This window comes from Periophthalmus magnuspinnatus, chromosome 14 (genome assembly GCF_009829125.3).
Source record: "Periophthalmus magnuspinnatus isolate fPerMag1 chromosome 14, fPerMag1.2.pri, whole genome shotgun sequence".
In the NCBI taxonomy this organism is placed as follows: domain Eukaryota; kingdom Metazoa; phylum Chordata; class Actinopteri; order Gobiiformes; family Gobiidae; genus Periophthalmus; species Periophthalmus magnuspinnatus.
In genome coordinates, this window is record NC_047139.1 from 16,536,688 (window position 1) to 16,550,143 (window position 13,456).

The 13,456-nt window shown below is 38.9% G+C and overlaps 1 protein-coding gene across 1 annotated transcript in view; it reads right to left on the reverse strand.

The window, feature by feature from the left end:
• Positions 1 to 9,485, reverse strand: part of mcama (melanoma cell adhesion molecule a) — a 36,781-nt gene extending 27,296 nt beyond the window's left edge. Inside the window, exon 1 of the mRNA XM_033977765.2 lies at positions 9,356 to 9,485. Within this exon, the coding sequence (XP_033833656.1) occupies positions 9,356 to 9,416 (61 nt within the window). The 5' untranslated portion in view covers positions 9,417 to 9,485. The remainder of the gene's footprint in view (positions 1 to 9,355) is intronic.
• Between the last annotated feature and the right edge of the window lie 3,971 nt (positions 9,486 to 13,456).

A 13,456-nucleotide genomic window follows, 5' to 3' on the forward strand; every position in this document is an offset into this window, starting at 1 on the left:
ATGTTTAAAACGCAAAACAACAGTGCGTAAAATGCGCTATTATGCACAGATTTCTGCATCCACTCAGCTTCGGCCGTTTCCCAATTCACTAAACTACCTTAATTGCATCGTTTTAAGTGTTCGTCGACGGGCACTTGCGTCAAGGACTGGTCCATTTCGCCAGCATGGCATTGAGGAGTACACATGTTCTTCCGGGTACGTCTGTTTACGGAAAACCATGCCATGTGATACATCATCCTGTCCCGCTGCTCATTGGCTGTAAGGGGAAAACGTCACTAAAAGTGTGTGATGTAATTGGTTGATTCTACAAGGGGAAGAGTGGGGCGTAAACTTTCAGTCATCTGTAGCACTGATTCGCTGTCTGCGGCCTCAGAAACCCACAACCCCCACCTCCGTGTGTTTAGCACTGGGGAACAAAGTTGGCGCTGTCAGACGTTTATTATGCCTGAAATCGACAAAAGAAATGCAAAGAAGTGACGGAGCAGATTTCATATTTGGAGTACTTTCCTGCAGCAGATTGTACATGGAGGATCTTATTTTGTGAACATAATTTCTTGACTGGAATATATTCTCTGGACCGTTACGGAACAAATGAGACCAACTTTGTGTGAATATGTTGATGTTTGGCAGAACCAGAGCGCTCAATGGTAAGTGAAGTCCAGATTCACACTTTGTGACTTTTCTGTAAAAACGTCTTTCCTGTCAGCACTGTGGTGATTGCAGGTGAAAATGGTTTGCATATCCAGAAAGACAAGCGCCGCAGCTTTCATTTGATGTGTAGATTGTTTGTGTGGGTGACGAAGAAGTGTATATACATTGCTGTAAAATTGTAAAGTAGGCCTGGGCCGTCGGAATGTTGACAGGTTAATAATTATCGCGATAATATCGTTAATCGCAATTATTTTGGCCACAATAATCGTGAGTCTAAAATTTAATATCGTCCCATCCCTAGTAGGATTCGGTTAAAATTTCACATTTTTAACATAAGGTAAAAGATCATTAACATTTGAGGGAAGACTGACATGACATTTGTACAAATGTACAAACATTGCACAAATTTGTACTTGAGTAAAACATTTTCTTTCAATTAAATGTAAAAGATGAGCTCTTGTGTCTTTAGGCAAGACATTTGACCGTCTGTTCATGTAGTGTTGACCTCATACTGCAATATGCTCTAAAAACTGTTTAGCTTGTGCTTTGAGCCACTGTGTATAAATGTGTGTGATTAATTACTGGCTTCACTGATAAACAAAACACAATGAATCACTGCTGCTGGACACTAGAGTCACCTCTGCTTGTGTCTGCTATACAGTTAGAATCTACGACTTCCAGGGATCCGTATGTAATTTGAACATTTTAAATCACAATATGAGTCTAAAACAACTTAATAAAAGAAACAAGTCCACTTATTTCCGCATTAGAAAACTGTGGTGCCCAATGGGAGCTGACGCCATTGTCAACGTCATCACAACAAAGCGCCTCATGCTGTGGGCCCCTCCTATGGATAAATGCACATCACACTAGTGAGCAGCGTGTTTGTTTTGCATTTGTACCAAAATGCAATGTTGACCATTTCTACGCATATCACCAATAAAATTGGACAACAAAGTAAGTAGAGAGCAGAGGGTGTGTACCGGTAAAAACAGGGGTAGATCAGCTATATGGGGTCTTGAATACAAAAGAATAAAGATGAAACATGCATGAATCACTCCAAATACAATACATACTTCTGTGAGAAGAAACGACTACGTATAACATGGTTAAAAACTCTGAAGTCCATTTTGCAGAAGAGATCAACTTAATGCTTATTGTTTAGTTATACAATCGTGATTATTAATCAAACATCATTAAGAACTACAAACGTTCACAGAACACATTCATTAAGAAAACTTAAAGCCTCACCATGTAACTTTTTAACCAAAAAAATAGACTAAAATAAATAAGAATAAAACCATTTTGGTTGTCCTTGCTGTGAGCAGGCTTGCATCTCCACAAACCTGACTCTTAATTGGCCTGGAGGTGGGCCTCTTCCTGCCTCTATGGAAATCTTGTTCTTTTGGCTGTAATCTTCCACAGAATGGCATAAAACAATGGTGTATGGGTTTAACTTTCCACTTCCATGGAACAATGTAGTTGATGTGCCACCATCAGAAAGTTACACAGTATTGTTTTAACATTTGACAGAGACTGAAATCTGAATTTTAAATTAATCCAAGAATTTCATGTGTTTCAGAACATGTTTGTAGGGGTCTAAACTACAGGGTTAGCAGCTTTGACTCAGAATAAAACACCATGGAGACGCAGGGAGGTCATCTGACACATTTCTGACACCCAGGTCATCTGGGACATTTCAGAACATGTTTGTTGAGGTCTAAATTACAGGGTTACAAATTCTTTCTCAGAAAATAATGATATATTTTGTTGTTTGCAGAGTTCATCCTTGAATATAAATTACTGCAACCTTTGTCAAATGTTAATTGCACAAACTCAAATAGCAGTGTATTAGGCTTGTAGTTGACCAAAGAAATTCATGGTTGACTAAAGACTTGTCCTGCAAATCAATTAGTCGACTGAAAAAATGGTGGCAAAATTCTCAAAACTATTACATATCTCTATGTATCTGACCCAAACTGCACTCGCAAGACTAAACCTGCACAGGGAGTCCAGGCAAAAAAACAATTTATGCAGAAAAAGTACTAGGAAACCATATATTTATATAAAGCCAGATTAATTTTGTGAATCATTTAATCTGACTTTTTACATATAAATACACAAAATGCCAAATCTTCAGCTAAGCCCTCACTTCTGCTTTCTGCTGTCTCATATAAATCCTTATAATCTAAATAACATGATTAGTCGACTAATACAGATTTTGCTCTGCTAAGACTCTTACAGCCTTAGGCTTACAGCCCTACATTTTATACATTTTATTTCAATTATTTGTGCAGCTCTAATGTGCAGAAAGCGCATCCAGGTTTGCCAAACAAAGAGAGTAAAAAAAAAACAAAAAAAAAAAAAAAAGCAGCCAACAGTTCTTGTCCATACATAATAAAATATTCAACATAAAATCTCCAGCGGCGCCGTGAAGACAAATCTGTGATATACTGAGAAATCAAACCTACAGCCAGGATTTGGAGGTCTGAGTCAGAGAGCCCCTCCCCCTGTGTGTGCTGCTCTGGAGCCAGCCCCGAGGCAGCTGCTCTGGAGTTTGCAGTTTGATGCCCGGCCGGCCTGTTGGGAGCAGAACTCACTGATATCGACTACTGTTCAAAAAACACAAAATCTGCAGCTCAATGAAACTCAGAGACCAAACAGTACAAGGCTCCACCAACCCTGCGACTGCAGACAGCAATGAACTCAACAAGGTGAGTTCACTCAATGCACAATCTGGAATCCTAAGAATATTAGGAAATCCATTTTAGGCTTTTCACATTAGCATATTTTGAAGTGTGATATAGTGGTTCAGAATATAGCATAATAAATGATAATATTTAAACTACTGGGGTTGTCAAAAGTGTCAAAATCAGATAGTAATCAATGCCAAAAGTTGTATGAAAACTATATACTCATTTGAGCAGGTATAATACTAAAAAAGTCACACTCAAAGGATAGAAATGAACCTTTCCTGAAGTATAAGACACATAGACTAGTATACACTCATGGACCACTACGGAACCTACCTGGACGCCTGAGGGATCACACTGTGGGTGCTTTTATTTGTCAAAATTACCTTAAAAATATACATTATGCCAGTGAGCAGCATCACCATTCCACAGATCTGACCTGGTGATGTCACTTGCTGTTTTCTATTGAAATAGAAAAGTTTAATGCCATTTTATGGAATTTTTTTTCACCGATATCTTTTCTGCACTACCCAAGTCTATATGCCCATGTGTATCAGATTTGTCTTTGTGAACAGACTCAAGGGATAATATGAGTTTATATCCCAGATAAATACCTTTTGCTATTATTTTTACAAAAGCGAAAAGTTCATTTGTAAACATCAATATAACATTATAAATTTGGTCTGTACTTTATTTTTAAAAGTTTAAAATCTATATCTACAAATATCAGTTATCGGCCACAACAGTAAGACAAATATCATTTAGTGGTATCGGCTCAAAAAATCCCTATCAGTCCATCGCTAATCTCAATACCATATATTAAATGTGTATACATACATATATTAGGGTTGCAATTGAAATTGAAATCCAAACAAAATATACTGTTTTAAAAGCTCTGTACCTCATTTATTTCCCAGCTATTTGAGCAAAATTTGCCTTGGCCCAGTACAGATATATTGTATAAGCAGTTCTTAAGGTCAACATAAGTCCACTGTGTACTGTCTGCATCTAATTACTCTCTGAGAATCAGGAAGTGCACATACGCATGCTAATTGTTGTTAGCATTACAGTGACAGTAAAACTCCACTCTGGTCTCTGAAAGCTGTGAAATGTGCTTATAAACTCATTGCAATTACAATGTCCAGAATGCATAAGGTGAGTGAGGAATAACTTTGGACCACTGCAAACCCTTTAAAATGAACTAGTTCTGTTTTTCATATTTCTGAGACAGTAAAAACACAGGTACAGTGCCTTTAATGTAAATAAAAGCTGCTAGCCCTGTAGATTAGATCTCGACAAACATATTCTGAAATGTATGGGATTTGCTTGGGTTTGATTTCAGTCTTCAGATCAATTTTCCAAGCTGTAAAGAGATAAACCAGCTACACAGGCTGGAAAAAGTTGAAATAGGCTGTGTTAGACCTTAGTAGAGTCATCAAAAGTATCAAAAATCAGATACTAAACAATACTAAAACTAGTATCAAACTAGATACTAGATTTGAACAAGTATCGATCAAAAAAGTCGCATTCACAATCCAGAAATGAACCTTTCCTGAATAGCTTTAAAATGATCTTGAGCTGTATAAGAACAAGTATATGACCACATAGACTAGTATACACCCATGGACCACTATGGAACCTACCTGGATGACTGACAACTCCACATGGTAATATAAAAGAAAGTACTTGTTGAAAATCACATTCCATTGTCTAAACAAAGAGTGTTTTTATTATCATCATGGTATCGGAATCAGTATCGAGTCTATTCTTTAGTATCGAGTCTATGCTTTAGTACTGAATTTGAGTTTGAAATTTTAGTACCATGACAACACTACTCACATCCAAAGACCAGTGTACACAGACGCTGGAGGCAGAGCGTTGGAGTGCCTTGCCCAAGGACACAACAGCAGAGTGTGTAGGTGGCTGTACCTGCTCAGCTTCTGCCACCCACGTGGACCATATGTTTATGTATTAAGGGCTTCTCAACACAATGTCTTTAGAAGTCTATGAAGAACAATATGTTCCAGCGTGTTCGTCTCCAGGCGTTCCCTATTTTATCCATTGATACACTGGCAACCCCACTGTCCTTCTCCTACCTATAAGCTACTGTCTTATAAGGAAAGATATAATCATGTTTTGGTTAAAGAAGGGGTATTAGACAAAATAGTTTTTCTTGAGCTTTCTATCATGTTACAACATTGTTTCCTAATCAAAAACATGCCTGAAGAGGTTTTAGATGTCAGCCATGTATATTTGAGTTCAAACCCTCCTTACGTTTAGCTGTAAAATTCTGTGCAATGCTCAGCCCACAAGCCTACGTCACCTATGACCCATATGACAATTCTCCACAAATATACAAAACATGAAACAAAACTCTACACAACAACTTGACAAACCTGAGTCAATGAGCAGTAGTTAAATTAGTGGGATGTTGTGCTAGTGCTCTGAAGGGGAGTGACGTAATGCAGGTGAAACTAATAAAACATGTTAATACATTGTTTCGGTCAAATATAGCATAAACAATAAAGGTAAAATGGTGATTTAAATATGTTATGTGTTAGCAGTTAATACCCTATAGAAGTTAAATACCCCCTCTTTAATAAAGTTGTTGTAGAACGATGATATTTAAAGAGGAGGTGTTATGTATAATGATCCCTCGTCAAGAACATGCCTGAAGAGGTTTTAGATGTCATCCATATATGTTTGAGTGCTTTAGCGATTGCTCCTGGGCCCTGTTTGAACCTACATGAGTCCTACAGACACGGGGAGGCTCTCTGCTTAATGAAAGTGCTCTGTGCTCTCTGTAGATGTGTGTTGGCCCCGAGCCACTGTTCAGTTTAATGGTCGGGGGCCATTGATTGAAGATGTCCGCCTTTGTGAAGGAGGCCTGCTCCAGTGCCTGTGTGCTGCGCTACAGTAAGACTAGAGGATTTACAGGTGTTGCAGTCTGCTACTGAGTGTGACCCAAACTGCACTCACGAGTCTACTGCCACATTAGAAATGTACAGTGTATTCATAGGTAGATTAACAATTCTCTCTCAAATCTTCAGTTAACTCACTCAAGATAAGGCTTGTCAAAAAAAAAGAAAATCAGACACTAATCCATATTAAACCTAGTATCGAAATTAGATGCAAGTATCCATACAAAACGTCACAATCACAGGACAGAAATGAAGCTTTCCTGAATAGCTTAAAAATGATCTTGAGCTGTATCAGAACAAGTATAAGACACATAGACTAGTATACACCATGGACCACTGACGGATTACACAGACATGAGGCCACATGGTAGCATGAAAGAAAGTACTACCATTTAATGTCGACTCACATTCTATTGTCTAAAGAAATAATGTTTTTTGTTATCATTGTGGTATCTGTATCGGAAATGAATCAATATTTGGAAGCTGATATCCAATCCAGTATCGGATAAGCTCATCCCTAATTGAGTATTGAGTCTGTTCCTTAGTATCAACATCAAAATCAAGTTTTAAATCTTAGTATTGTGACAAGACTGCTCCAGACCTCCTTTCTTAATGAAACTACTGCACATCACATCACATCAGGTTTGTGAAGTTATAGTGTATTATTTTGTATATTTATAGAAAAACCTTATAACAGAGTAGAAAGCTGATTTTGCTCTTTAAAATGTACGCCTATACACTTGCTATTCAATTTTTTTATATTTACAAAACAACAATTATGTGTAGGTCATGGGCTAAACATGTGACGTTTTATATTATACCCAAGTCCCACAGTATTTTTTGTTTATATATAGAAATGAAATGGTTCTTGGGTTTCTTGAAAAACAAAGAAGAATGCCTACAGCTGTGCGCCTTTCTGTCTGAAAACCTCAAATTTAATCACAACTTTTATTCAATTATGTCATTGGGTGTGTGGTTTATTTTAACAATGTCTGCTACTAAAGTAAGCCACAGACAGAGGACGAGCCTGCTAAAAGCTTCAGACTACTGCTTTATTAGGCTATACTTTATTATACTACTGGTTTAGTTGTAATGTATTCCTGGTTTAGTTCAGTTTAGATCATTTTTAGTGCTGGTCTGCGTTTCTTCTGGTTTAGTTTAATCCTTAGTCAGTCCTGGTTCAGTCCTGGTTCAGTCCTGCTCTAGCCCTGGTTTTAGGTTACAGTTCTTCTTACATCCACAGAAACTAAAAAAACAAACCAGAATCTTGGTTTTGTCGTGTCAGATTTCATAGTTTACCACAAGAATCATCATCCCATACTTTGGAAGATCTGTCAGCAACCAGGAGTCCACCAGAGCAGACAGACCAATGGAACTACAGCCTACGTCCTTCTACAAGTTCAAAGAGAAGGGCCCGAGATGTGGAGTCCTCCTAATCCCAAAACAGACAGCTTTGCCCCTTGACAGAGGGGGCTGGATTAGGCGGATCTAACCCAATTAAGAGCCGGACTGGAAGGGGGACAGGTCCAGGGAGGTACCAGTGTTATGCCATAAAACTACCCCCCTGCCAAAGTCTGACCCCCTCTCCTTAACAAACCTTTTCTACACACTGTCTCTGGGTAATACGAATAAAAGAAGAACAGCTCCTCCAAAGACTTGACTAGTTTAATGTCCCATATTGTGTCTTTATTCGATGAAACAACATATACAATGTCAATAATATCCTCTCCCTTCTCAGTATTAAAACAATTATTATGGCATACTCCACAAACCCGATAACTACGGAGCAGTGACATCAATGCATCTCTTTTAATGTTAATTTTATGATAATTATTTGTGATTTTTCATGTTTGTATTTGTTGTATTGTAATTTTAATGTTTTTCTTATTCTGTAAAGCACCTTGTGTACGAATTGTGCTATACAAATAAACTTGCCTTGCCTGATTAAGGTCATATTTACTAGCAATAGTTCTTGAAAAAAAGCACTAATCATTGTCTTGATACTGAGATATGAGATAACGTTTTTAATTCAAATGACTTCAAAATAGATAATTGTATCATGTACTATAACTATAACTTCAAATAAAGATGTAATATGACATGAAAACTAGTCAGGACTCTTGAGAAGTCATTTACATCCTCCAAATTTTACCAGGGGAGTGTTTTCGGTCACAGAGGTCCGGATCCTCCCACTGGAGCGACCCGAGCGCGTGTGGGAGGACCATCCTGGAAAAGCACTTTGCAGGACCGATTACTGTGAGTGAGTAAACGGCTGTGGTTTGGAAAGGCAAGGCAAGTTTATTTGTCTAGCACAATTTGTACACAAGGTAATTCAAAGTGCTTTACAGAATAAGAAGGACATTAAAATCACAATACAACAAATCAAGACATAAATAACCACATATAACCATAGAAAAGTGCAGAATTTAAACATTTCAGTCATCTGCACAGCTAAACAGAACCGTCTCAAGCCTGGATTTACACATTATCAAAGTTTGGAGCAGCTTTGTTACGGGTCAGGCGCATAACAACAGCCAGGGTGGCACGCTCGGGGGTCATGTTTTCGGACTGAAGCTGTTTCTCCAGTTACGCTATTTCTGTTTGTGCGTAAAGCGTTTGCGGCACGTCAACAGCACGCGCACATTTGATACACTATATTGACAAAAACATCTCTTTAAAAACGCATCAGGAATGTGCTAAAATGTGCTTTCTTTGTCTTTGTTGAGGTTTAAGTCCAGCAGAACACGTGGAAGAGCCCTAAAATTACGTGCCAAAATATCACTTTACGCCCTTGTTTGGGATATTATACTACATACTTCTTATTTAGGACAATTTAAATAGTTGTAGCACGTTTATAGACGATGCACTCATAATTCTACTTTTGCCTAGGTCCATAACTATACGATCAATTGCATGATATCTTGCAAATGTTCCTCCTTTAAGAGACTATAGACTACACAGCGTAATTATGAGTTCAAGCGCCGCGTTCCTCCAGTCAGACTTGCAGACACCGCTCTGTTGCTGCCCATTGCCAGACTCACTCGCCGTAAACTTTGTAATGAAAAGCCCCGGGACGGAGCAGTCACTCACCGCTGTGCAAAAGGCAGGCGTGCACGAAGACCAGCGCCAGTCCTCTGGGAAGTACAGTCATGTTTAACCGGGAGCCGTGAAAAAAAAAGAAATCCAACGCGTAATCCGTGCGTCCTGCTCCGGTGCAATCCAAAACCAACTCCGCAGTGTAGGATGAGAGCGAGACTGCACCGGGAGGCTGAGCGCGAGGAGGGGGGGCGGTGTGAGAGGGAGGGGCGAGGGAGCACGATACAGGGGGCGAGGGGGGAAGAGGGGACAAGAGGGAGAGGGAGAGGGAGGGGAGAGAGGGATTTTCACTCTCTTTTCAACACACTGGTCAACATGTTTTTGTTTTGGGTTTTTTTTGTCTTTGAGGGTACTACTTTAGCCTAATAATGTATTGTGTCTGTAGCCCTAATATTTAATCTTTTACAACAGACTATATAACAAAACTAAAACAAGAAAGTGATTGAAGGATGCATGGATTTCATTGCACTGGTGAAGAGACTAGAGTAAGTCTGTTGTACCATAATGCTTTGACACACCAGACAAAACATGTTATCATCCATTTCTTTGCATGTATGCAGACTGTTATCTATATCTATATGTATATACCAATATCTATAACTGAATATTAGTAGCACCTTTAGAAATGTATGACTAAAATGTGTGTTTACTGTTACGGATCATTAGCACTATTGTCAGTCTGAGTGTTTGAGTCTATTCCCTGTACACAGAAGAGGGTAATAGCCCAAAATAGTACTCAAGTAAATGTTACATTAAAATAATATGACTGAAATAAGTATAAAGTATGTATAAGTATAAAGTATTAGTCCGAGATATTACCGAAGTAGAGTAAAAATGTTTTACTTTTCTTCAAACCAGTCTCTTTCTCTGCCTAATTAAAAGACTATAATTCTAATGACAGTACACAGAGGTACAGTTTTTGAATCATTATGAAACAATGGTTGAAACAGTCAAATAAAATGTATGGCTTGATTAGCTGCTAGACTGTTTAGCTGCAGAAATCCACTTCTATCAATCTGGAGCTTTGTAAATCTAATAAAAGGCTTAGGCTTTCTTCTGCCCTTGGTAATGCGCACATCCCATTGCTCAACAATAATCCACAATCTCTGAAACTCAAATAAAGTTTGTTTATTACAGCAAACGGAGTTAGTTTCTATGGGAATTCTTCCACTACCACTGCCAGTGTGGGATTTGGAGGTGCATGCTCTATCAGTGGTGCCCAATACGTTGATCGTGATCTACCGGTCCATTGCAAAGGTACTACGAGTAGATCACAAGACATATCCCCCCAAAAATGGACTCCAGACGTTTGTACGTTTGTATGTGTGCACAAACATGCCAAATGTGGCAGAACAAAATCAAGGTATCGAGTTATCTAGTCAGATCTTCTGTCTAAACTTAAGAAAGGGTATAAAATGAGTGGGGGAGCTGGACATAAATACAGAAGAAATATTATCTTGAATCAAAGCTCTCCAGCTATCAAGAAGTACAGTTACACAGCGCAGTGAAGCCGTGTCCAAACCAAGCAACTTTGGAAGGATATCGCGGCCTGCGAGTGTTTCTCAATGCACTTGGACGAGTCTACAGATGTGAATGACTCAGATCAGTTGTGTGTTTTTATTCGGATGGTGTTTCCCAATATAACGGCAAAAGAAGAGCTGTTAACATTACTGTCCATGTCTGAACACACGTGAGGAGAGGATATTTTTCAGTCTTTATTGAGAAAACCCAGCTCCCAGTGTGCAAACTGGTGTCCATCACCACGGACGGAGCAACCGCGATGGTTGGCTGATCAAATGGATTTATTGCCAGGTGCAGGGACAATGAGGCTTTACCAGACTTCCTCATTTACCACACCAACAAGTGTTATGTGCAAAAATGCTCAACATGAAAGATATAGTGGATGTAACAATGAAGATTGCTTGTTCTGTTCGTGTTAGATCACTTCAAAGACAGCTTTTCTGTGCACATCTGGAGAAAGCTGACTGCAATCACTCGGAGTTGTTGCTACACACTGGCGTGAAATGGCTTAGTCGAGCGAAATTCCTGCAAAGATTTTGAGAGTTCTGTCCGGAGATTAAGGAGTTTTTCTATGTAGCTAAACATGCAGAATACAAGCATCTAAATGACGATCAGTGGCTGCTAGACGTACCATTTTTTACCGATCTGACCAACATGTTGAATATCCTTAATGTCGAGTTACAAGGAAAAAGGCAAAATGTAATCAAAGATCAGTTAATCAAGTTAATGCTTTCAAACTAAAAATGCAGCATCTGTCATCAAAGATGAAGCACCATGAATTGGAAAACTTCCAGAAGCTTGTATCAGAGTTGGAGACGCAGGGCAAGGTGTGTGCGACTTGACAGTGCACGCTACACAGAGCAGATTGAGAACTTTCTGTCGGAATTTGACAAATGCTTTCAAGACTTTGTTTTATTGGAGCCAATCGCTACATACATCTCCTTTTTCAGGAAGATGCTGATGTTTTTTCACTCGCATCAAAAATTGCATCACTGTTTCACCTGAACTCATCTGGAGTGGAGGCCACTTTGATACTTGAAGCTGACATCCAGCTTAAGTCCAGGGCTCATGGAGAGTTCTGTAATTTACTCACTGAGGAAAAGTACCCCAACATAAGGAAATGCACAACCTCCTTGACAGCATTATTCAGCTCCACCTATTTATGTGAATCAGCCTTTTCCCACATGAAGATTATTAAGTCCAAATACTGTTCCAGTACTGTTTGCATTTATGTGTTTTTATTGTTAACATTTTAGAACACTACATGTGTGGCCCAGAGTCTGAATTGTTTGAATAATCACAACTAAGTACAGAGCAGTGGGCAGAGATAGGGGTTAGGTGAAAACAGATATTTTCTGAGCACTCAAGTCTCAAATGCGGGATATTATAGGATGACTTGAAACCAGAAGTTTAGAAATGCTATGTAAAAATACACTTTTGCTTTTTTTCTCACTGCCTGGCATGAAATCAGACTAAACTTTTCCTGTTTTAGGTCAATGGCAGAATAATGAGAGAAGGACTTATTAGACATTTTTTCATTACATTCTTCAAAGTCAAAAATTGACTTACAGTAAGATTACTATGCCTTTAAACAATTTGGGAAAACCCAGATGATGATATCATGTCTTTGGAAGCTTCTGATAGGTTTATTAACGACATTTGAGTTAATTAGAGACACATCTGTGGGATGTATTTGAAGGCTCACCTGAAAAACACTTCTTCAGGGGAAAGTAAAAAGAAATCAGCCAAGATAACAGGAAGAGAATTGTGGACTTGCACAAGTCTGGTTCATTCTTGGGTGCAATTTCCAGATGCCTGAAGGTGCCACAGTCATCTCTTTAAACAATTATATGCAAGTATAAACACCATGGGAATGTCCAGCCATCAGACCACTCAGGAAGGAGACGGGTTCTGTGTCCCAGATGAACAGAGATGCTTTGCTCTGAAAAGTGCATATCAACCAAAAGCAAAAGACCCTGTGAAGATGCTGGCTGAGGCTGTTAAGAGTTTGAAGAGATTGGATCAATCAATATACAACTCAAACAATAAAAGACATTAGATATTTTGACTTGAGGGAATAAGGAGTGGATACATCAAGGTTTAAAGGGGGTGATGAGACAATAAGAATGGCATCTGTTATTTTTATATGAGAGTGTAAGTATGTGTGAGGCCTAATGTGATGGCCAGAGAAGAGTTTTAGATAAAGCAGATATACAGCTGTGACTGAGCCTCATGGTCCAGTCTTGCCCAGTACACAGATCGAAAGCCAGTCCGCAGAGCTGGACCAATCCCACCCTGGACCAGTCCTCTCACTTCAGGTAATTGAGATCTATCTATCGGGGCATTCAAACGAATTTTACAAGCTGATTGATTTAAGCAAGACAAAGGTTGAACAAGCTGAAAAATCTAACTTTTGTTGCATCCAGTTGAGAGAAAAGCATAGACATCTTCTCTATCCACAAAGTACTAACCTTCTGCACATTTTCACAAACTAAATCGTCGGTATTTTCACTGAAACAGGCTGAAGTACATCTGTCAGCATCACCATGTTTGTTTTGGTTCATTTCGGAGCTT